Source organism: Bolinopsis microptera, chromosome 2 (genome assembly GCF_026151205.1).
Source record: "Bolinopsis microptera isolate Bmic1 chromosome 2, MBARI_Bmic_1.0, whole genome shotgun sequence".
In the NCBI taxonomy this organism is placed as follows: Eukaryota; Metazoa; Ctenophora; class Tentaculata; order Lobata; family Bolinopsidae; genus Bolinopsis; species Bolinopsis microptera.
Genome location: NC_087073.1, coordinates 4519751 through 4543724, shown reverse-complemented (window position 1 = coordinate 4543724; position 23974 = coordinate 4519751). Strand labels below are relative to the sequence as shown.

The following is a 23974-nucleotide window of genomic DNA, read 5'->3' as shown; positions in this document are numbered from 1 at the left end:
GAGGACGTATGTGAGAGCGTGAGGACTAGAGGAGGAATACTGTGCCTGCAATAAACTACCTCGTACTGTCAGAACAGTTGCCTTTATTGCTTCTCCACTTGTCAAGAAGTAGTGGTAACGAGGTCACGTGGTCCCGATATTGCCTGAGGAGTGGCTGGCATCTTGTCCGGACTGTAATATATTCTCGGTTTTGTGATTGCTTCAAATGAGGGTGCGAGGGGTGTTCGTGATGCTTTGATAGCTTATTGGATTTAAAATGTATTCGAAATTAAACATTTTATCGTTCTATTAATCTTTTGTGTAGTGCAACAGTTTGGGACTTAAGTTTTGATAATATAAGTTAAACTACAGTTCAATTAATGACAAATAATATCAAATATAAAATACAATAACAATGTTCAATATCGTGTCAGTTTACAGAAAATTTCACAGGGTATAAACACAACTTCAAAAAACAACAGAATATAGTCAATATAATGATATTCAAGTTAAATTAGAATAATCTTCACTCTCCAAGTTAAAGTTAAATCCAATTTTACAGCAAAACAACAATACTTCAGAGGCTCAGCCTGAGGTATTTTAAAATCTAAGCATCCGATGAAATTGGAATGTCATGAAAGCACTCAACTTACATCCTCGTTTACAGTGCTTTAACAATGTTATGAAAATATAAACCCATTATTCAGCCAGCTGAATAGAGTCGTAGTAAAAGATCCACAACACAACCATCATAACAAAATCGAGATATAATTATGCAACTTATAGAACGTATTTTTAAACGTTCTTCCCAGACGAATCGATATGTCTCTTCAAAGATCGGCTGAACATGGTTCGTTTTATTGCTCCCTATTTAAGGCTCACTAAATCTCAGAGACGTTTGAGACGCTGTCTAGATTTGGAGTTGATTGAGTAGCTAGGAACCTTGAACTCAGGAGTAATGTGTGCGTGTTCTGTCCTGAAATCAGGAGTCACGAGACTGGTAGTGGAGCTGAGACTTGTCTTACTGGAAGAATTGGAGTTGGGTGTTCCCATGTTTAGAGTTCTAAACGGGGTCCTGCTCACATCACCCCTCTTCTTCTTACCGTCCACACTACGTTTACTCGGGGTTATTTTCTCAGGAGTGGGCAGCAGGTCGTCTGATTTGATGTCCCGAGCCGAGGGAGCCCGTTTATGAGGGTGTCGAGGAGGAGGGGGACGAGATAACGGAGTCGGAGCAGCTTGAGGAGTGACGCGCAGTGCAGCAGCTTGAGGAGTGCCGCGCAGTGCAGCTGATTGACGAGTGGAGCGTGATGCAAGAGGCGAGGGAGGTGGGTTTGAACGCCGACATATGGTGCGAGGTTTGGGAAGAAGATCCGGACTTTGGGGACGTTGTCGAGCTAGGCTGGATGGTGTGTGCTGGACGGGGGTTTTGGGGGAGGAGCCCCATCTGAAGGCGGGAGAGGAAGCAGAGGGGGCAGGTTGGATGGGGCTGAGAGGACCTTTACTCCTAGACATTCTCCTTGTCAGCGGTAACGGGGTAACTTTACTGTTCTCCTGAAGGTTTTGTGAACTATTATGTAAGGTTTTAAATTTTTAGGTAGTTAAAAGATTTATATACAAGCGCAACACAATTAACAGTAATAACACGGCATCAAGTATGATTAGTCAGTGAGATACCTCACTCTTACACACTAAGACTTACCTTTCCTCTGTTGATAAAGTTGAGTTTCTCCACGGTGAGGTGTTCTTTCCAGCGCCGTTTCACAACTTTCAAGTCACATAACATCTGGTAGTACTTACAAACTCCCCGGACACTGTATAATAAATATTAGTTAGAAACCAGATCATTGGTATTCATGGAAAGGCTACATAGAATCGCTCACTTTATAGTCTTTATACAACGTGGAACAAAAGTAGAAAGACAAAGAATAGAATACTGGTGGCAACTTTACCTGAGTAAATCCGGCGGAGATATGTATTTCTGTAGAAGCAATATAGTGATATCTACTGGTAGCTTCTTTAGGTAATCAACTTTTACTGGTGTTGCTGGAACCTATCAGATTTGTATTAACTATGTGAAAATTTCTACTGCCACTTACCAGCGAGCAAAGTTATTTAGATAACTCACAAATTAAAATAAGTTAATTTTATAAAATTCTCAGGCAGTAAATGACAGGAGTAAAACTCACAGGTTTACTAAAGTGTCTGGTGCAGTGAACTCTGAGTATAGGAGTGAGAGGTCTGGAGAGAGCAGGACTTCTGTCTACGTCGTAACTCCTGGGTAACTGTCTCTCAACACACCTCTCCACAGGGTACGACAATCTGAGGGAGTAATGTTACAACTTGTTCTTTCATGAGACAATAGATTGGAATGTTACGTGAGATGAAGTATAATTTGATGGTTAGTTTAATGTTGATATTATTAAGATATTTGCTACGCCATAACCCCCTGAAGCGACCCCAACTAACCTAAGATTTGCAGGGAATTCCGAAGTTCCTTGAGTCCTCCCCCTGAGAGGCTCCTTTCTTTTACCAGCCTCCCCAGGTCTAACATCAGGAGTGGTAATCTTAGCGGAGAGTTCAGCACGCTTCAGTAGGACCTGCCGTTGTTTAGAGCTCAGACTGGTGGGATCAGAGAAGGGTTCTTTTATCTTAACTTCACGTTCAGGTATGATAGACATAAGTGAGAATCTTGAGATAGTTACTGAATATGAGTCACAGCTTTCAAAGTAACTCAGAGATTTTACGTATTACATTCATCTGATCAGTGTTGTCTTCATTGTCTCATTCAGAAGCTTAAATGGGTTATAACGGTTTACTGCTAGGTGGGATACAATTATTGCAGTACAAGTAAACTTTTTTATTTTGTTTGTACTGGTGTTAAAACATCTAGAGTGAATGGACAATTTACAGTGGTTGCCATTCAATTTTAGATTGACCTAAGTAAATACTTTTTTAACTGTGGGACAACCTCTTTTTTAAGAACTTTCGTGTTGGAGGCTGATAGCCTTCAACATTGACGGCTGTCCTCACGGCGGATGAGAATAAAGTGTTGAACCTACCTTACCGTCCTCCTCCACCTCTTCCTCTATCAGTCCCTCCATGCATCCTAACATGGAAGTATTACGGATTTAAAGTAGAGTTTGGCCACTCCCTTTCCATTTGAGGTGCAGGTAATCACGTTCGGCCTTATCTGTCAACTTCCCTGGACATGGTTAGGCAAAGTAAGCCAGTGTTTATTGTCAGGAAGTCATCAAAGCATCAACGAATCTGGAACACCAAAGTTTTTGGGGAGTAGCTCACGCGAATAAGTTCTATAAATGTAAGATCTTTCCTATTTAAACAGCATTTCGAGTTGGTTAAAAGAGGGACAAGAAATAACTTGGCGGTTGGATTGGCCTCTTGCATTTGTCAATCTTGAATTCTAGATGACTAATTATAGCAAAAAATTGCACGCTGAGATATTTAAACAGATGGTCTTCTATCATCATTTATACACCACACTTAATAACAATGTTCTTGTATCACATGCAAGGATAAGGGTTAATGTTCAATCTATTGTAGGAGTCCAAACATCCGACAGGCAGCCACTTACCAAAGCTCCCTTTTGTGTTCCTCTCCAAATTTCATACCTGCTCCATTTGAATCAGAAGAAGATACAAGTATGGCACGATTCTTTCCATCTATGATCTGAAGGTGGAACTATATCGTACTGCACCAGTGACTGACCCCTTCTGGATAGAGTGCTTGTAGTGAGCTGCTCCTTCTGGTCATCCTGTAAAGATCTTGGAGTACACTTGTGCGTGTGAACTGGGTTGTTTCATTTCAGTGAAGAGATTTGCATCACTCAATGGGAAATGATGTCATATATGCTAGACTCTGGTTGTATCACCGTTTCTTAGTCTGTATTGTTCAGGCAGATACCCTGCCTTCTTCAGCAGCGGTTGTGATTCAACTCCGATGTTATTTACAGGGTTTCCTTCTGACAGAACTCCTATTGATTTTAGGACAAGTGTAAGCAATTTTATCAGGGATCTCACGGTTTTCTTATTCTCATCTCTGGATCGCTATACTTGTACCTCTCGCAAAAGGTAAATACTGAAGCCCATTCTCCGAACTGAACTGAAGAGATTCGCAGTATTGGAGAAGGTCTGATTCTGCATTCCACTGTCGTTGAATTATTCACGGTGTCTACCACAGGTTTTTCCTCTGTTTTGATTGAAATAAATTTCGTGCACATACATGAATGAATGGTTATTAATTTAATTTTATGTAGACCAAGCTCGTGACGGATGCTTCCTGGTAGATTCCAGTTCTTTTAGGCGGGGCACCCGACTAAAGCCAATTTAGATATAATAATCTATTTCATGAGAAATTAACAGAAAACGGAATACCAATCAAATAGATGATTATAGATGAGTTAGTACCATATTGAATATGCAAAATGCCCCCAACCACATAGTGTAAATTTATATAGAATTCAATTCCATATTCCTCATTAAACCTCAATACCTAGTCAATATAATAGCCCAAGCAAAATTTAAATAACTTCTTATATACCTTACATTGTCATACTACAAATGAATTAAAACATTTTAAATACTGCTTGACCTAGAGAATAAATTCTAAGCCTATAATGCAAGTGAAATATTTAGATGCAATTAATGTATGCCTAATGTGAGTATCATTTGTCATGTCCTTGTAAAAAAGTCTGTACATGAGATTTGAGTAAAACTAATATAGAAGAAAAAACAGGAAGTTGTCGTCTGTTGTAATATTATATAAAATATCTAGAATTTTATTAGAATATAAATATCATTCAGTCAAATTGGGTTGTTCAATATACTGTACATTATCAAATGTTAAAACTGGGTGATACAGTCACACAAAATAAAAATTTACTAAGTATGATATGTTAATAAATTAATGTGGTCCTATAAAAACTACCAACTAAGTATAATAGGTCAATAATTAAAAGTGGTTTAATGGTGGTCTTTGATAGGAAGGTGCTTAGCATTTTATGCAGAACAGTTGATGGATTATCTGAGGAATTGTCGTCTGTTGGGAGATAGATCGCTCGTTCGGTTATCTCCACTGCATCGCGAACACTGTTTCTGGAAATTACAGTATTATTATGTTTAATCAACAGATAAATGCATTATCCGGCCAAGTTTCAACAAACTGAAAGTTAGTAATGGGTGACGTTTAATAAGTGAACCCATGTTAATTTTACGCACAGAAGATGATTTTGTTTTGCTTAACCCTGTAAAGAATAACAAAGATCGCTTTAGGGCAGTCTCCTGCCGCAAGGCATCTTTACAGCAGTCCTTCAATGTGCGATAACAGTCTGGAAATTGCAGGGTGACGCCAATTGAATGTTAGAGAATGGGATGTATATTGTATATGAAAGAAGATATTACATGATACAATATCCGAGCTTATCTTTACTATATATAAACGCGAGACGATATATTTGTATGTATATATCCGTGCCCTTTTACTGACTCCACGGCATCAACTTTAACGCATCTTTCCGCAAAAACCGTTATAAGTTATACAACTGAAACTTTTTTTGACTGGGTCAATGCTTTAATGGCTTCAAATCAGCACTGAAAAAAATAAAATAAAAAATGGCCAAGGAATATTAATTTAGTGCCCAATAAAATAATAAAAAATTTTTTTTTGGGGTACTCCAAGTGGTTGTCAAAAAACGCGAATTAAATAGGGAATAATCACTTTTTGTCTATCGTGTCTTAAAACCACTTTAGTGTTAGACGGGGTTCCTGCTAGAATAAACATTCTTTGACCAAACCAAGGAAAAGATGACCATCCTTTCCTTTGACTCAGTTAAGGTAGCTCAATAAAACTTTTTTCCCTGTTTAGCAAGTGCTCACATGTTGTATCCTGGGACAGGGGTCGTTACTTACTTCATCACTCTGGCTAACCTGCATGTAGGCGTCTTATTTTGGAATTAATTCGGCCAGAATCCAATGTTGAAATACCAAAGATACTAAGTTTGGCTATACAAAATAGTTTTTACGAAATAGAAAGCGGAGATTTACTCTTTTAAATAATTTGATTAAACGTTTAAACTAAAACCGTTCCAAGTGCTTTGACGACTGCTAGTATCCAGGGTTTCAACGTTATCATGTATCTCTGTTTCATGTAATTGATCAACCTGTGTATGGCCTCCGACTCGTAGAGTACTGTGGGGTTATTGCAACCTGTTCCTGGTCAGTATACACTACACCTATGCTTTATTGTATTCTGTATACATCTGATGATTATATGTATTGATTTTCCTTCTTATTACACATCAATCTGCATTATAATCATTTTAAACTATTTATTATTTTGTTTTTCGGAATATTTTACCCACGTATTGATTTCCTTATCCTTGGCAGAAGTATTGTAAAAATATCTTTTCCTTCGTAGATTAAACAAAATAAGTCAAGGCTGTAACTCAATTCAACTGAGGGAAAGGGGGGGGAAAAAAAAAAAAAAAAAAAAAAAAAAAAAAAAAAAAAAAAATAAAAAAAAAAAAAAAAAAAAAAAAAAATGGATTGAAATCTGTTTTCACCAAAACTGAGAATATCATTGAAGAAAATAAAGATTAAATTCACAACAACATGTAATACAGACCTGTCTCACCCATTCTCAAAATGAGACGATACATTGGTTAAAAGGCATTGAGTGGAATGTTCCAGGTTGCTCCAGAGAGAGGTGCGCGCGCTACACGGCAGTGCTGGACATAGCCGGCGCTCCCATCCGGTCTTTAGTATAACTCACACAGTCTATATCGGTTATTGATAGACCACCTGTTCCTGAAAAGAAGAGATACGGTGTTAAGCGCTCGTTTTTCCATACAAAACTACACATCAAGTTTCAAGTATGGCTCGGTGAAAGTCCATAGATTGAGTATGTTAAGTTTTAAAACAGCATACTTAATCGATAGCCTGTTTGAATAGTTTGAGGATATTGTCTCGGTGATGTTGCGCGGTGTGACGTTGGTAAGACCGTTGACCGGGGGTGCACAGTAGGGTGGTCGGGGGTTGGACAATACTTCCACCATCCGCTCAAATCCCTACTCCTTTTTACTTGTTTGCATCTTCCTTCAAACCGATTGAGAGTACCATTGTTTCAGCTAACTTTAAGATGGAAATTATTGTGTTGATTGTTGCGTACTATTCGTACTATTTATTTAGTATATATAATCAAATTGATTGAGAACAGTTAATTAGGCAGGTTAAATACCATACTATGGTCAATTTTACGGTAAATAGAAATAGTTAATATAAAAAGTCAACGGTAGTCTATACTTCTCTTTAACCGTTCACTATAGTAAGACTAAGCTAAGTTGCTGGAAATAAATCCGCAGTCTCGTTCGTACTTAATTTCCTTCGAACTAATATGTTTAATTTTCTTTTTCTTAGGTTGCTCATCTTCTGACGATTCTGACTCTTCATCATCATTATCCTCTGAATCACCACTATCCTTATCACTGTCCCTCAACAGAATGTTTTTAATATCCTCATCCTGTTTTCAACGGGACCACTGCCCTAACAAATTAATCATTCTATTGTCATGATCTCTCTTCATCATGCGACAAACTACAGGCCCTTATAGAGTTATCAGAGTGATCCCAATGTGGCGTCAGGGGTTTGTGAGGGAAAGAGGGTGGATGGAGGTAGCTCGGATAACACCGTCCATACATCCTAAAACTAGAATATCATAAGAATAACACAACCACGTATTCCACGCTCACTTCCTCCGAAAGGGTATCCTGTCTGATATTCCCCCCAGTTGTCCCACGGAAATATGTTCAACACCCTCTCCGTCCCCGCAAACAACTTACGTTGGTTCGCTCCAGTCACATGTTAACAGCTCACTGTCTCATTCGTCAGAACGTGCTATGAGTTTGCTTTGTGTCTTGGTTCCAGACTAGAGAGGCGCCATCTCCAGATGCAGTACCACGGGTGGATCCTGTGGATATCGACTGAGAAGGCGGCGATGAAGTGTCGTGCTTGGTTGTATCATCACGATGGGTTCTCTTTTGTCAGTTCCCACAATTTATAACCTGTAATATTTGAAAAGACAATTAGTAAAGTTTGTTATATGCACAAGGCTCTTAATTAGGAAAGGATTTGAATGTATTTTGACTTTTTGAGGGAGGGAATCAGCAAAGATATTTTCAGGAATTATTACTAACCTCACAAAAACATTCCTTAAAATAACTGAGCTTAAAAACTAAAGAAGTATAAAACAAACTTACCCCTTCGTCATCCCCAGTAGGCGAATACTTCCCATCCCTGACTTCTACAGTGCATACAGCGGATTATCGTGAGGGCATTGATACCTATGCGGTTCTTCCTAGTCTCAATATATCTCACACAAATGATTGTCACTTGAAATGGACAGGAGTGAAGTGCCTGAAAACAAAATACGCGACAAGAGTCCGTGTGTTTGACCAGTATATATTTTGGGAGATATATCTTGCAGGGACAGATAGACGATCTCACTCTCGATGGTGCTGACTGCTGTGAGGTCTGGGTCGGTGGGGATGATGTCGAACGGGAAGGCTGTTTATTTGCGAGACATCTTTTGGGCTTCTTCATTGTGCTTTGTGTTCTTAATTACTTGTTGTCTACAATCTACTGCATGCTATCTGTAGATCACTTTATTAATAACGGTCCGGATATAATGCTGGTATCGTGATTTATGCACTCCAAAAGCAAACATTGCAACAGTGTATGATATGATTCGAATTTTTGCCTTCAATAAAACACAGTGAAAAATTACATCTTGTTCGTATCTTCTTAACATTATAAAAATCAGTTCGTACTTTATAACTCACAATAAATAGGTAATATGGCTGTGGTAGACGTTAAAGTCAATAATATTTGTCAAAACTGTATTTCCGTCGTTGTGTGTCAAAAAAACTAGTAGTCTGTTTGAGAGTTTGTAGAAAATATAACTGGGGTTAATTCAAGAGTTAATACCTTTTAGTCCATATCATGTGTATTTTGTAATCCCGATAACATTCTAGTTGACGTACTGTATTGAAATACTTTTTCAGTATTTTATGATTAAATCGTAGTTCAGAAACTCTGAATCTCAGAAAACTCATGATCATTCTTTTGAATCCTCATGTCCGACGGGTTGTGTCTCCTTTTTTTCTTCTTTTTATTTTTCTTTTCTGAACTCCTCTTTTTTCCATGATCTGTATCTTTCTCCCTCGTGGATTGATTGACTTTTTCTTTTCTTCTTATTGCCTCTTCTTCTTTCGTCTTCTTCTTTTCTTTTTCGGAGTCTTCATCACTGCCACCACTAGTATCTTCTCCACTTTGCTTTTCATCTGAGCTATCCCTCAACTCTTTTTGGTGTTGCCATCCTCATCCTGGTCATCGTTTGCTGAGGAATTATTTTAATTATTTATTATATTAATTGCCATGCCTAGCATGAAATATTTTACTACTTACTTGCACTTGTGTAGGTTGTAGTAGCATTAGATCGGCGTTGTCTGCCACAGGCTATCCCGAATTAAGGAAGCTTGCTTCATCATTCATCAATTTATTAATTGATATTTGTAATATACATCAATTTTATTGCTTGATTGGATTTTCAAAAATAAATGTGTAAGCTGAATCAAAGTATACTGATCGTTCATTACTGATGGGCAAATCGGTCGATACAATTTTAAACGACACTTCTAAAACATAGCAATTACAACGTAGACCAACGAAGGATCTCTAGCTCAAAGGCTCAATTTACCTACCTTCTGCCGCATCATGTGATACATTGATCCTCGTGAATCTTACGAAGCTGTTCGTTTGAGGTTCCCTTTAGAGGCTAATGTTCACTCTTTATTCCTGTTTCGGTGACCATACTGTGTGCATCGCCAACATTGCATCACTTTTACCTCCTTCCCTAGTGGCATCCACAGCCCTTTTGTTGGGGCAGACTTCAGAATTTTCTCGCACTGCAAACGATAAACATACATTATGTGCCTAACTTATTCCCTTCGAAAACATTTTATCGAAATATCGTACCTGCATAGCCACGAATATAAAATTATCAAAAGACGTATTTTAAAACGTTATAAACATATTGTACACTTGTTTGTTATAAACAAATTTACACGTTTTCACCTCGCTGTTCATCCGGCAGGCGGCTCACAAGTCTCGGGTTTCTGCTTCAGATCTGCTACGTGACCATTTCTAATGGATCTTGGTAGAACAAGTCAGTTTGTGTTAACTTGTTGGCTTCTTTTCTCGGAGTTTTGGAGCCAGGCGATCTCGAGCTTGCCCCCCCCCCCCCCCCCCCCCCCCCCCCCCCCCCCCCCCCCCCCCCCCCCCCCCCCCCAATTCGGGGGGATAATGAACCCTTCCGACATTTTCGCTACAGGGTGGGATATTGTATAAACAATGGTTATTTTAGATGGTTTAGTGTCTGTAGGATGATGATTTAAACAATTCCAGGAACGAAAACATAGAGCTTTACATAATAGAATGTATCGTGGCAAATTAAACCATAACGAGCTTTGAATATCTTGAATAATGGCCAACTTTATGTAGTCGTAAACGCGATTCTGATCATTAGTCAGCGAAATATAAACAGGATACTAATATTAAGAGCTTAGTTGGTCATAGCTATACTAACATCACATATACTTTCTTATCGGTACCAAATCATCATTTTCGTAGTCGGTTATGTAGCATGTTCTTGAAAAAGAAATGTATTAACTCACTCTAATAAATATTTTGAAATACAGTCGGAGAATTTAACTAAAAAGTCTAGGGGGTCCAAGGTGAAATTTTGAATTGTTTAATATTTAATCCCTTAATACAGACCTGTGAGCTAAAAGGTACAACAAAAGAGATCTTTGAAACTAAACTTAACTGTTATTAAACTATCTTCAATATATGTAATAATCAATTAAAACGTTATGAATAGATTAAAATTTGATTATCAGATAAACTGTCTAGCAAAAACTTTTGGTTTTTTTTAAGATGAAATTTAAGGGTATTTAAAGTAATATTACAGTCTAAAACTGGTGCAATTTTTTATGTAAATAAACGAGAATTATATCAGTTACTGTGGTGACCCAGAATAATTTATTCCCATTTCAACACCTAAAGTTAAATGTTTCAGGTGTCTCAACCTTGACAGTTTTACCAAACCTATCGGTCAGACTAGTCCCGCAAAGACAATCTGCTGTCCATCCACTGTCGGGTTGCCAGGGCATTACAAACAATATCGACAGTATCCTCAGGATGTTAAAGTTACTTACGGGTTGGGGTCAGTTGGAGCACATCAGGGGCCCGAACTAGACACGGTGTGAAGATGAAGTTTGACCGTGGCACTGGCAACTCCGAATGTGAGATGTCGGAACGACTTCGCGGGTGTTTTGTGCAAGAATGTGTGGCTTCCCAGATCTCTCCAGTGGCAAAAGAGATATCGTCATGATCAACCTGAAATATATTGTCATAATTGATTTTGCAATTATACATCTCTCTTTATTTATAAACTAAGAAGCCACGGGAGAAGTTAATTTATGGACGGTGATGCAATTAACTAACCAATAGCAATGATTAGAGATACACTCACAGCTAGGATTTATATAAGTTTTGAAATATTTACATTGCTGACGGGGTTCATCATTAACATCATGTAGTGAGCTTCTTTCCGTGTCTCTTTTTCTTTGAGCTCTCAGTTTGGACGTCTTGTAAGTGATAATTTTAATTAGTGATATTCGTGAGTACGACTTCCGACATGGAACTAGCATGCAAGGAGCAGGCTATATTGTTCAGCGATGAGAAGTTATTGTACTTACTTGGCTATGTATTTTATGGTCAAAGTTTTAACCTTTTATCAAATCGGTTTTATTATAAGGTAAAACGACGGCAATTGTGCAGATTATACAGATTGTCAAAATGTTAAGTCAATCACATAGCTTCAAAACAAGCTAAATGATTCCGAATAAGAAGTTAGTTATATTTGTCGTCTGTACCCACCAAGTGTCAAAGGATGTGTGAAAGTAACAATTTCAACTGAACAATCGTAAATCCAGAGCCGTCGATTTACCGTTCTTTATACATGCACAGAGCATCTCCAACTACTATCAACTCACGACAGGTCTTGACATCTATTATACCTTTTTCTGAGTTAATTTGATAAAAATAAACCAAAGTTATCGTACTTAACATTAAGGTCACTGTTTTTTTCAATTAACTCACATTGTGATACATGGAGCAAAAGCTTCTCCTGTTCAATTTCAACATCATATAAAACCCAGACAACTGCTTTTGTTTATACGTACCAGCTAATATCACTCAAGCAGCTCACGGGAATGGGTTTACAACTCTTGTCAACACTTGCGTTCGGATAGTTGGCCTTTTAAGGGAGGCATGGAGGCCAACATGGGCTCCAACGTAAGTAACTCCGCTGATATATCTAGGTATGATGTGTTTTGTCCGGAGGCGTGTCTGTCACCAGGAAGTATTCCTGTAATTAAATGGGTATTTACAGACACAATGTAAGACCACTTCAGGTACTGATCACTATTTGGCTTCTAAAAAAATAGCCAATTATATTTGTCACAATGGTTTGTTATAGGTCACATGGTATTTTAGACATGATTAAGTAGTACCATACCTTTGGCGACATAGCATTGATGATGCACTGGCAAAAGACAAGAAACATGGTGTAGAAATATTCTCTCATTTTCAGCCCCATATGTTCCTCTTGTTATTTTCTTCGTTGGGACATATGCCGTAGTACGAAGTAGCAACAGGAATATTTCCCGAAAAGTAAGTTTTAATGAACTATCTAATTCAGGGAATTTTTGGTATGAAGTATGTCATCTGTTTGTGTAAGCTTAAAGCGTCATTGGTTAGATAGATGGAATCTTTACATGGACCACAGATACTGATTTACTGACTTATTTAACATATGTAATGGTCGATGAATTAAATATATCACCATTTACATATAAAATAGTTGTAACTTGCAATTGTGTCCAATTTCTGATATATAAAAAACTCTAATCTGAGAGAATGGTGTTTTCAGTACAACAGTTTACTTTTTATAATATTACATAAGTATTATTACTGGTTTTATGTAGCTTAACACAATAACCACCTCTTATCTCTAAATAGAGTTATGCTAAAAAATGGTAATTTATAAACAACTTCATTTAAGATTTTATATATTGGTGTGAAAACAAATAATGAGTAAATTTAAAGTATTGAATGTATATAATTTGAGATTAACGCGTTTACTATGTGACTTCATTTTCTATGCAATCTCAAATCACAAAACTGTTGGACTGGACCCAAATCATAAGTAATCTCTAAATAGCTCCTGGGAAGCAATCTGGTAGTAGTTACTTGTGCAAGATGTCGATGTTGTGAGGTCAGTACACAGTGTCAACAACATTCTTTTAGATATACTACTGAGGAAAAGAAAACAGACAAAGCACATTTGCAGGGTGACCACACGCGAAATAAGGAAGTTCCTGTTAGGTACAAAGCGACTCAAAATCAGCTATTGGGGGTGTTCACATAATACGTAATCAGTTTTTGGAACATTTTTTAACCCCCCTTTCCCCTCCGTATCAGATTTCCACAAAGTATTGTGTCAAATTACCTATCGTTATTTTGGAAAACCTTCCTCCCTCGGTGAGTACGTAATTATGTGAGCGACCCTGTGAACCAGGTACTATACTTGAAACATATAACAACCGTTGTGTGAATATGTCTTTTCCGCCAGGCCTAAAAAAACCTCACCCGTTCATAAAATGGTACGAATCGATAGCGCTCGATTTAAAATTTTTGGCAAATACGCGAATGGCCGCAAATTGTGTAACTTATTCAATGCTTGTTACATTGCTTTTTACGAAATAAAGTGTGTCCTAATTGCACATGGAATGTGCGCAGCGTACGAGGCGAACAACCGTCATTGACGGGTGATGTTACTGGTTAAAATTTTGTCTCTAAAGACCGTCGACGAGTCCGCTCGCGTTTTTGTAGGTTTATAAACCTACCAAAAATTGCAATGCTTTACAGTTTGGGATTTGCAAATTATACTCGTCTAAATTTCTTCGATGGATGCGCACGCTTGCTTCCTTTTGATATCACCTGAAAACAATGTCATGGTCCCTGCTCTAGTATAATTTTCCGACCTTTCTTCCCCCCACTCAATTTCAAAGAGCCGTATCAAAAAGCTCTTACGTGAAAACCCAGCTAATTGACAACATGGGCGTCCAGTGAAATTGAGTGGCTCCCTCCTAATTGCTGGAATTGTAACCAGCTTTGTCTATCAGCATCCCTTCCCTTGCATACATCTAAATTACAAAAGCGCTTATTAGACCTGTTTCAAAAGCATCCCTGTCTGAATGTTACCTGACTGCCGTGTGAATTCTTTGGATCTATTTTTGGATCTATTTTTTATTGGATATGATTTTTATATACATTTATATTACCTCGCTTATTTCCATGTCCGCCTGAAACAAACCTGGCACATCCTAAATCCTACTCCCCACCCCTAGAAACCCCAGACGCATCAAGCCTAGTCTGAATTCAAAACTAGGTGACCTGCTTCGTTAAGTTTCCTGGACAACTCGAACCTTTTGGGCCATGCACAAGCCAATAGCATGTATGGTCCTGCAGTGGGGTCTCCTTTGTCCTTGGATCTGTGTTTTTGATCCGTCTTTTCTTAAAATTTTCCATTTGTGTCACTTTAGAAGCACCTTTTTAAAATTGTTAATCGACACCACTGGTCCTAGTTAAATTTAGCCATGGCACGACTACTCGAAACGTATCAGTTATATGGTGTGAATTACTATTATATTCTTATAATTATTTCTTATGAATCGATTGCATGCTAATAAATAAAAATACTTTGTTTTACTAAAAATTACTTTGTTTTACTAAAGCGCAAAAGCGGTGGGTTGCATTTCATTAACAATTGAAAAGTTTGGGATTGTGCTTTGACATTTTCCTAGCTTGATGTTCCTTGTGTGATCCTCTCATCGTATTTTTCTTCTGTACGCGACGTTCATGAAGCTTGAAAAAAGCGGCGTGCAAAGCGCTAGTGACTGCTGCCATGTTAAAATAAGGGGTAAACTAAAAGAAAAAATCCGAAAAACACTTTTATTCGAGGTAGACGTGCATTTTGATTGTTATGTTAAATTATTATATTGCAATTGTTTTATCGACGGCTTAATGAAGAGATATGGGACTCTGAATTTTTGGTATAGTGTTGGAGGTCTCGCCGCTTCGACTGCGCCGCAGCGAACTTAGCATTCTTGCTTCGCATCTTCGATGGAGTCATGCGTCGTACGTTCGGCGTCGCGTCGACGTTGCTCTGCTTCGCAGAGCAAACGATTCTGGTCGGATTGACTTTGTCAATCAAGGTATAGCGCGCCAAAAACTTAAACATTGTATAACTTTTTCATTTCATTACCCAGCGTGATTTACCAGCGCCAGAATTATGAAATGGCGCCGCTCGCTCGCGCTATATCCGTAAACTTGCAGTATTTATATTCTTTATATTTTTTATTTTGTATCTCTTACTAGTAAAAACAGCGAAAATTATAAGTTGTACTCAACACTCTACGTTTTGGACCCCAATGTTAAACCTTGCAGCAACTGTGACAGCCCAATATACTCTAGTAGTATGATCACACCTTTTTAATTGAACAAAGATCATAATTAAATATAATTCAGATTCTCAATCTACAGCAAGCCAGTTCTCCGTGTGTGTGGTGTCCTTCTCCTTTCTGTGTCCCGTCGTTTTGTTTTGTGAAAGTATTGTAGTAGTGTTTTAATATGTAAGCGATCGTAAATCAAATAGTTACTATTACAAACACATATTACTATTTTAATAATTGATAATATCGATATATCCCAACAACCAATCATTAAATTATTCTTTAATAACCTTCTATTTTATGTGTTAAACGATCGATGGGCATACTAAAATTAGTATTGAACTTCATATATTAGTGCGAGTGCTGATAAATTGAGTAGTGGTTTTTATTTTAAAACCGGTACGGTACATACATTTCTCCAAATGGGCGAGGTAGCAGTGCTGACAGTAGCCTTATGATTCGCTGGAGTCATGGCAGTTCCAGTGTTCATGAGTCCTGCTCCTGATAAACTGGGGTAGACAGGTGTGTAGCCTGTCTTCAGCTCTTCGTAGGTATCTTCTTCTTGTATCACTATGTTATGGTGGCAGTAAGTCTACAACAAGAAAGATATCAGGTAGAGTTAAAGAAAACAAAGTGAAAATAAAGTGAAATAAAGCGAAAATAAAGTGAAAAAAATGAAAATAAGGTCACTAACGGTATTCCCCAGTCAGATGACTGAAAGTATCAGATTCACGTTGCTGCTTCAGAGTGTTCGGTTCTGTTGAGTGAGGGGTGATGCAGGAAATTTCGTCGAGGGGAGTTAGGGACATGTCGTATAAACTCTGGGAAGGTTGGGGCAAGTGAGCATTGTGGGGCAAGTGAGCATTGTGGGGCAAGTGGGGATTGTGGGACAATCGAGGAGCGTCGATTTGAAGTTTAACCACCACTTTGGTAACCTTATTGCGCCGAGAAAACATCTGCTCTACTACGAGAACTATAAGGTTTGCAACTGACAATGAGAAAATGCAAGAAGATTTAAAGGGAAGTGGAAATGACAATGAACTCACGCTTTTCGTGGGAATGAAGTGGAATGGTTTAGACCCGTTAGCTGATTTGAATTGCTCGTCTGAGTCGTTTATGCCGGGGTCTGAGAGATAGCCTCCACTTCCTGTAATATTTTCTGAAACAATAACATCAATACAAAGAAAAGCGGTATTACCAATTACTACCAATCTACTCATGTAAAAGATAGAGTTTGTAAGCTATTATATGAGGAAATGTGACCCCCCCCCCCCCCTCTTGTTACTAAATAGATTCCTCAGTCTCACAACTGATTTCTGAAGTGTACCTGCAGCTTGACGGATGGGGTGCTCAACGGGAGTAAACTTGGACTCCTGTTCGTCAGTTGGAGTGTACCTCTCTGCACTGGGTATAAAACCTTGCGTCATCATCGTATCTGAAGGACCCATCGCTAAAGATTCCTCTATTTCTTCATCCCTAGTTTCATCCTCTTCCGACTTAACGGATTTAAACGTATCGTCCACTTCTGCCATCTCACTTTTTACTTCTGTCACCTCACTTTTTATCCAGGTATCATTTTTGATCTAAAAATAGATCTAATTGTGGATGGTTTGTATGACTCATAACGTACCTAGGAAACTTAATTTATAGTAGTGGCACTTTAAAAGAGGGGTTTATAAAATTTCGACTCATAATATTATTATGGTGACTGCAATTTAGCAGTATTGGTAAGTTAAACAGCTTTATCTTGCTATCTTATCCAATAGAAACTGCAACATCGGTCATTTGATACTATCAATTTACAAAACATACGGATCAGAGCAAAAGGTTGGACACAAAAGAAATCAAAACGATGAAAATGACAATGATGATGATGTAAAAAAACCGTCCAGATTTCGAAGTTTAACTTCAAGTTCTGTACCATGATAAACCAAATATTCTTCAAATGACTGTGTTCGTACAGAGAGCATCATTTTCTAGCTCTAATAGATGTGATAATACTGTTGATTGATCCAGGAATGGCCACCATTAAGAGACAATCTGATTGAGTGAATGTTGAAGGATTGGTGTGGAGTCGTTACAGAAGGAAAGTAATAGTAATTGAAAAGATTGTAACCTCTTTGGAATTTTTCTTTTGAGAAGCAGTAATTTCTTCCCCTTTCTCCCCTTTCTTCCCTTTCTTCCCCTTCTTGCCTTTTTTAGCAGCTTTTTGAGGAGGTGGATTAAGCTTTTCAGTTTTTATCTGAAAAGTCAAGGAATTAACAACTTGAAGCACATAAGACACACAAATGCAGTTAACAGTAGTCCTTAACAGTAGTCCTTGTGTGTAAATACTAGGTACAAGGAGAACAGTTATCGGCAGAACCACCCGAGAAGTCTGGGCTCTTGCAAAGCGCCATTTTTAAAAAATCTATTCGGTAAAATCTATTCTGAGTCAAAAACTTACACAATATTAGATATTGTTGAAACTATTAAAAATTATTAAAATATAGCTATTGAACAAGCATAGCTGAGTACAGTTATAATTGCCTTTAGGATTGTAAAGTTGAAATTATCATATTAATGCACTTTCTGAGTTGTAAGAGTGGAAACAGGCGCATAGCTCAAGCTAGCTAGCTATTTCAAAATTTTGTATTTACGACTGTTATCAGTCGCATAGCATCATGCCGTTGTTGCAGGTGAATTGTTGACAGTGTAACTGAGATGGTATGCATCGTGGGCTATCATGGCTTAAAAATCTCTTCTTTTTTTAAAATGATTGAATCACTTTCTTGTATGTGCACTGTTCAGCGCTAAACAGGACAAAAAATGGCTAATTAGAATTTGCATAGTTCAAGTTGGAACATGTTATATTGAACGCTGTGATTTGGAAAATTGAACAGCCTCATTTCTTGTTTCAACAAAAATAAACTGAAAATGCTTACGAAGATCTTTCCGTAGTCAGTGCCTTCGTATCTGAGAGCTTTGGAAAACTTTGCTCCGGAATCTACTAGCTCTTCAAGTGTGCATGCGATTTCACCCAAAAAATCTGCTTTGGTAATGTCATTTTCGTAGTCATCAATGTCCCAAACTTTGATGATTAACTTTTGTTCTTCATAAGAGTCGTAATCAAGAGTAATCTTTTCTTTAAAAACAGGATTCAACTCATTGTCAATACATTCTGTGCGTCCCAACTGAGAGTGTTATGTTTTCAAAAGTCATGATAAGCAGGATTAATTTTAGGATGAAAATGCTTACTAATGTAACGTTTATTTGGGTTATTTTCCTAAATTTATTGTTTAAATGCCTTAAGAGACATTTTATTTCCACATATAATAGCATTTGATAATATTCCTAATATTTGTCCATAATGTCTGAACTGATAAAAAAGTGCATAATCTTGATATTTCCACACTAAGTCTCGCTTGAATGACTTAAATGTACATCTTTGTTGGTAATATTTTAATGTTGAAGCGTGTAATAAATGTTAAATATTTAAATATTTAAATTGGCACAGGATGAAGATTTCAATCATTAATTACCAAATTGATATTTGATTACGAAATAGCAGCAAAAATTAGATTTGACTTGAAATCATGTTGAACTTACCTCATTGTTGAATTCATCAAATATAGTGACAAGAGGGTCAGACTTAGAAAAGAAATCAGCATCTCTCAAACCAGTGCAGGAGAGGGTAAGCTGGACTTTCTGTTTCATCTCACCATTATATCTATCATTTCAGTGAGTAGTCAATCCATTGCTATGAAGTCATGAATTATTATTATTATTTTAACAGGGGGGGGGGGTCATGAGTATTTTTGAGTATTTTTGAGTATTTTTGAGTATTTTTGAGTATTTTTGAGTATTTTTGAGTATTTTTGAGTATTTTTGAGTATTTTTGCTGGGAATACTCAAAAATGTATCAAAAGTTATTTTTGAATCTGAGAAATTCAGCATGGATTAAGATCTGGGAGATACGCTATCTCAGCATTTAATCAGTGATTTCGTCACCCGATCAGTGATCCCATCAGGAACTATTCGCTAGCATGCAACTAGCAGGGTGGTTGTGGGGTTTAAATTAAGTTACAATTTTTCTGAGAATTCTTTGATCTATTTCAAATGCAAGGATATGTTTTGGATGCATAATATACTGCTGAAACATTCATACAGTGCAGTGATTCAGCTTCTCAGTTAAAATAGTTCAAGACTTCAAAACTTTCTGTTCACATTAGTTCAAAGTCTGGTACGCTGCTTACAAAGTCAAAAAAGCTTCAACTTTGAATTGATAATTTGTTAATGAGTCCTAATCTATGTGAAGCTAATTAAAGCCAGACCACACGTCTTTTGCCCATTGAAGTACTTCATGGCTCGACTCATGGCTCCAGTTCATAAAGACAAGATAATGAAGCAAGAAAATTGAAAATACAAATCTAAAGGACCGCTCCATATTTACACTTGTTCTCCAGACAAAATGATTGTATGAGCATATATCATGTGGGAATTAAAAGTTAGCAGGTCATTATAGTCCAGGATAATGACCTGTAGCTACAATATTTTCTGTACTGTCTAAGTTAGACTGTACAGAAAAGTAAGGTCAGAGGCAACGTTTTGGTGCAGAATGGCACTTTTTAAGCCAACTATTTCTCAAAAACTGAGCGACTCGCAATAGACTGTACACTGTACAGGAGGAACGTAATGCCGGGGGTAATTTGCTGACTGGCCAACTGTGGCTAGATACCCGTCGTCTAGACAACTGTATGCCAAGGGACCCTGGAGCTGGCTTTGTTAACATTCAATTGGTCTCGCTTGCTTGTTAGGTGCAACTCTGGCAATAATTGAAAACAATCAAGACCAAAATATGAATTACCATGAAAGGTTGGCTTCTTCAAAAGGCCAATGAGCAAGTTAATAGTTTATAGTTAATAGTTAATAGTACTACGTTTTTTGCACAACCCAAGGAACATCTGTGCCAAGTTTCAGCTTCTGGGTGTGGCCAGTCTTTTACCGTTAAGGAGTTTGCTATGAAAAAAAAACAGTTTCGAGTAAAACGAGTTTTTTAGTGTTTTTATTTCACTGCCAAAATCTCAAATTGTGCATTGTTTTCCGTATTTAGTAGCGTCTCCATACAATTTTTGCCTTAAGGTGAGAAGATGTTTATTGAGATACTTTATGTCGGCAAAATCAGTATCTTAAACCATAATTTGTCTAAAAATGAGGTTAACTATCATGATATGTTGTGGTGTTAGTAAAAATATGATTATTTAACCTCGCTATAGACCATATTACACTGGGATTGGTTTATCAATATATTGTTACAATGAAACTAATAAATCAATGAAACTAATAAATCAATGTTTTAGCTCATTTTACAAAGTCAAATATTTAAAACAATTAAAATTGTATAGTGCTCAATTTGTAAATGACTAGTTGATCTTTGCTATTGGAAGTTTGTCAAGGACTGGCAGCTAGCGGGGCAAGGAATGCACGGGCTTAGGGGCTTTTGTGCACACCAGAACACTAGCTCGGTAGATTTTTGGAAACTAGAAGGACTGAAAACTAAAATTGTTTTTGATGGAGGCTGAGGCATGTTTTTGAGAGGGACGATATAATAGCTTGTGGTAACAACTGGCCTTTACTTTAATAGGATGAAGTTTTAGTTTTAGGACAGGAAGAAGGCATTAAGAAGATTTGCTCTTTGTTTACAAGGCAGAATATAAGCAATGTTGGTTATAATATGTATCAATATCTAGATCTTCGTTTATCAATTTTCACTAAATGGGTTTAAAATTTTAATAGGGAGGGAAATTCATCAACTTTATTACACATGTAATGAAACATTTGCCAAGTGTAACGATTAAGTTTTTGAGGTTAACATTGACTAGAGGTATATATTGTGTAATATTAAAAAGCCTGCCATCACAGGGAGGAAGCTAATAGTATTATTTGATAGTCAGCTTTTATTGCATCAAAAAATTTCCATCCAAAGTCTGAACCAAAGATACAACGGATTTAAATGGAAAGTACTTTGAACACAACGTTATTGATCACGTACCTTATATACCCGCTTCAGTTACATTATCACAAAATCAGTGTCACATGATCACACAACCACGTGTGTCACATGATCATCCACGCAACTATTTAAAGCATATTCATTCCCAGAATACGGCAGAGTTGGGCAGCGTAATCCCGATACGAAATGTGCGTACTAACTAACCTCAAGGTGTCAGTTCTAAGTAAATCTTAATCACTAAGTATATAAACTTGATTGACGATGTCAACCCTTCCAGATCGTTGCTTTGAGAATTAACAAAGCAACGATCTCGTCTTCGAGGCAAAATAAAAATGACAGTTTGCGCGGCGCTTCTAAGCGGCAAATTCCTCCAATATATAAACGTGATCTGAATAGTAATCATCGCACTAAGTATGAGCATACATGATACAGTATATTATTATTAAGTAAAACAAACTTTTAAGTTTAAAAAAATTTAAATTTTATTGCCATTACAATGAATAATGATATCATAATAAATATAAGTAGACATCCGATAATAAACTTGTTACATCCAGTACAACCCAAGATGTCAGCCAACGCGACTTACAAGAATAAAGAAAGCTAGCATGTTCATTGTTCATAGTTTTTCTAACGAGCATACTTAGGCTGTACGGAAATAGCTTTAATTCTACATCATATTAAAAACTTTACATCATTTTTGAGATACAAAAATAAATTTTAAAATAACTAACTCTTTTGCTGCTTGGGCGCGGCACCGCGCTTGATCCACATGCTATACAGCGTGTAGCAACACAGCACTAAAAACAGAAGATGAAGGAGCTATAACATATAAGCGGTGCGCCACGCCTAAACCTAAAACCATAAACTTTAAATATTGTCAAGATATTATATTATTATTAATTAATATGTATACAATATATTATATCAATGATCCTAGTAAGGCTCCCCCAAGCGTATTGATGAGGTTAAAGTAAAGTAAAGTAAAAATTTTAAATTATGACATAACATCATCACACATGTCTACAAAGTATCAAATCACTATATGGAAAAATATAAATATCTTACAACAAAAATTAATAAATTATTAACTACAACTTTATTAAAAAATTTCAAATAAATTCAAAAGGCATCCCCAAAAGATAACCCCACTCATACTTCCCAGTGGAATAAAGATTTATAAATCGCTTTTTTGCCACAAAAGGGTGGAAATAAGGATAATCGTTATGCTTCTCTTTATTACTAACATAGCTAGGTCCTTCAATTCTCCCTAATACTACATTTGAAACATTCCAAAAATGTGAATCATTAGAAATATCCTTAGAAATCATATCTTTTTCTTAAACCCTTCTAATTTAATTTTAAAACTTAAAACAGTCACCGAGTTCTTAACATCTGGAGGAAGTTTGTTCCAGTAAGGAATAACTCGCTCTGGAAGAAATGAACTTTGGAGATTCCTAATCTTTGCCATACTTTTATGTTGGATGATACAAGATTAAGACCAAATCTGCTCACTTTGAACAAATCTGAGCCGTACTCTGACAAACCATTAATAACCTTAAAAGCTTTTGTCATACGTTGTATGACCCGCCGCGCACGAGTGCGCGGCTTCCCCTGTATCGTCGAAACTCTACAGTAGTGAAGCTACAGTGGGGGTCCCCACGTATTCGCCGCTCTGCCAGCGTTATCAAATTGAGAATTTCCAGTCTACGGCTGTAAGGAAGAGTACCCACCTCATTAATAAAACGGTTAAACCGCCTCTGGACGCTCTCCAGCTCTAAAACAATCCCCCAACTTCCTTTATAGCTCGAACCCTGAGTCATTTATTAATAACCGTTTAGCACGTACAACGTAGCTAAGCATTATTGGATGCGCGCGCGCGACCCAGTAGTGCATCGCGCTACAAAAGATCAAGGTGCTTAACATATTGATTATTAACGGGTGATACTCGTAACATATTTGTTTCAAATATTATTCCGATCCCGACGAGTCCAACTCGGCGCGCGTCCTGGTAGGTTATAACCCTACAAACTGATTACAAATTATGTTGACGCCTTGACGGATGTTACTCGTCTAAATTTCTTCAAAGTACAGTACAGGGGGGCTGAAACCGGATTTTCGATCAATTAACGCTGCCATTTGTAGTCAAACGTCGCCAACAGTTGCTCTCGTCGAATGAAATCGCTGCATTTTGCTTGCCATTATGCGATGCATAATTGAATTATATATATTCGTATGCGAAGCTTGGCTTTCATAATGCTGCGATTTTTGCTCTAACCAGAGCCCTCTCGCTTGCAGTAGCGCGCGACCACTTGTGAAACAAGCGCGTCACGCAGTACGCGTAGACACAT

At 37.4% G+C, this 23974-nt stretch overlaps 2 protein-coding genes across 2 annotated transcripts; both read right to left on the bottom strand.

The window, feature by feature from the left end:
• Positions 1 to 353: 353 nt before the first annotated feature.
• On the bottom strand, positions 354 to 2673 carry LOC134811449 (serine/arginine repetitive matrix protein 1-like). The gene is made up of 5 exons (XM_063818283.1): positions 2449 to 2673; positions 2169 to 2301; positions 1932 to 2032; positions 1682 to 1793; positions 354 to 1533 (listed from the first exon to the last, which is right to left on the bottom strand). Exons 1-5 carry the CDS (start codon positions 2658 to 2660, stop codon positions 868 to 870), a joined length of 1224 nt encoding a protein of 407 aa, XP_063674353.1. The 5' UTR covers positions 2661 to 2673; the 3' UTR covers positions 354 to 867.
• A 13931-nt stretch (positions 2674 to 16604) lies between these two features.
• LOC134826714 (copine-3-like) lies at positions 16605 to 19366 on the bottom strand. Its single transcript, XM_063839204.1, has 6 exons — positions 19220 to 19366; positions 18556 to 18804; positions 17748 to 17873; positions 16959 to 17214; positions 16678 to 16778; positions 16605 to 16619 (listed from the first exon to the last, which is right to left on the bottom strand). The coding sequence occupies exons 1-6, from the start codon at positions 19325 to 19327 to the stop codon at positions 16605 to 16607; spliced, it is 855 nt and encodes a 284-aa protein (XP_063695274.1). The 5' UTR covers positions 19328 to 19366.
• Between the last annotated feature and the right edge of the window lie 4608 nt (positions 19367 to 23974).

Excerpts from the sequence above, each read along its gene's own strand:
- LOC134811449 (XM_063818283.1), bottom strand. The coding sequence starts at position 2,660 with ATGTCTATCATACCTGAACGTGAAGTTAAGATAAAAGAACCCTTCTCT. Across the intron at positions 2,033-2,168 it reads CCAGACACTTTAGTAAACCT|GTTCCAGCAACACCAGTAAA; the intron begins GTGAGTTTTACT and ends CAAATCTGATAG. Across the intron at positions 1,534-1,681 it reads ACTTTATCAACAGAGGAAAG|GAGAACAGTAAAGTTACCCC; the intron begins GTAAGTCTTAGT and ends CAAAACCTTCAG.
- LOC134826714 (XM_063839204.1), bottom strand. The coding sequence starts at position 19,327 with ATGAAACAGAAAGTCCAGCTTACCCTCTCCTGCACTGGTTTGAGAGAT. Across the intron at positions 17,215-17,747 it reads AAAAGAAAAATTCCAAAGAG|ATCAAAAATGATACCTGGAT; the intron begins GTTACAATCTTT and ends ATCTATTTTTAG. Across the intron at positions 16,779-16,958 it reads CCCCATCCGTCAAGCTGCAG|GAAGTGGAGGCTATCTCTCA; the intron begins GTACACTTCAGA and ends AAAATATTACAG.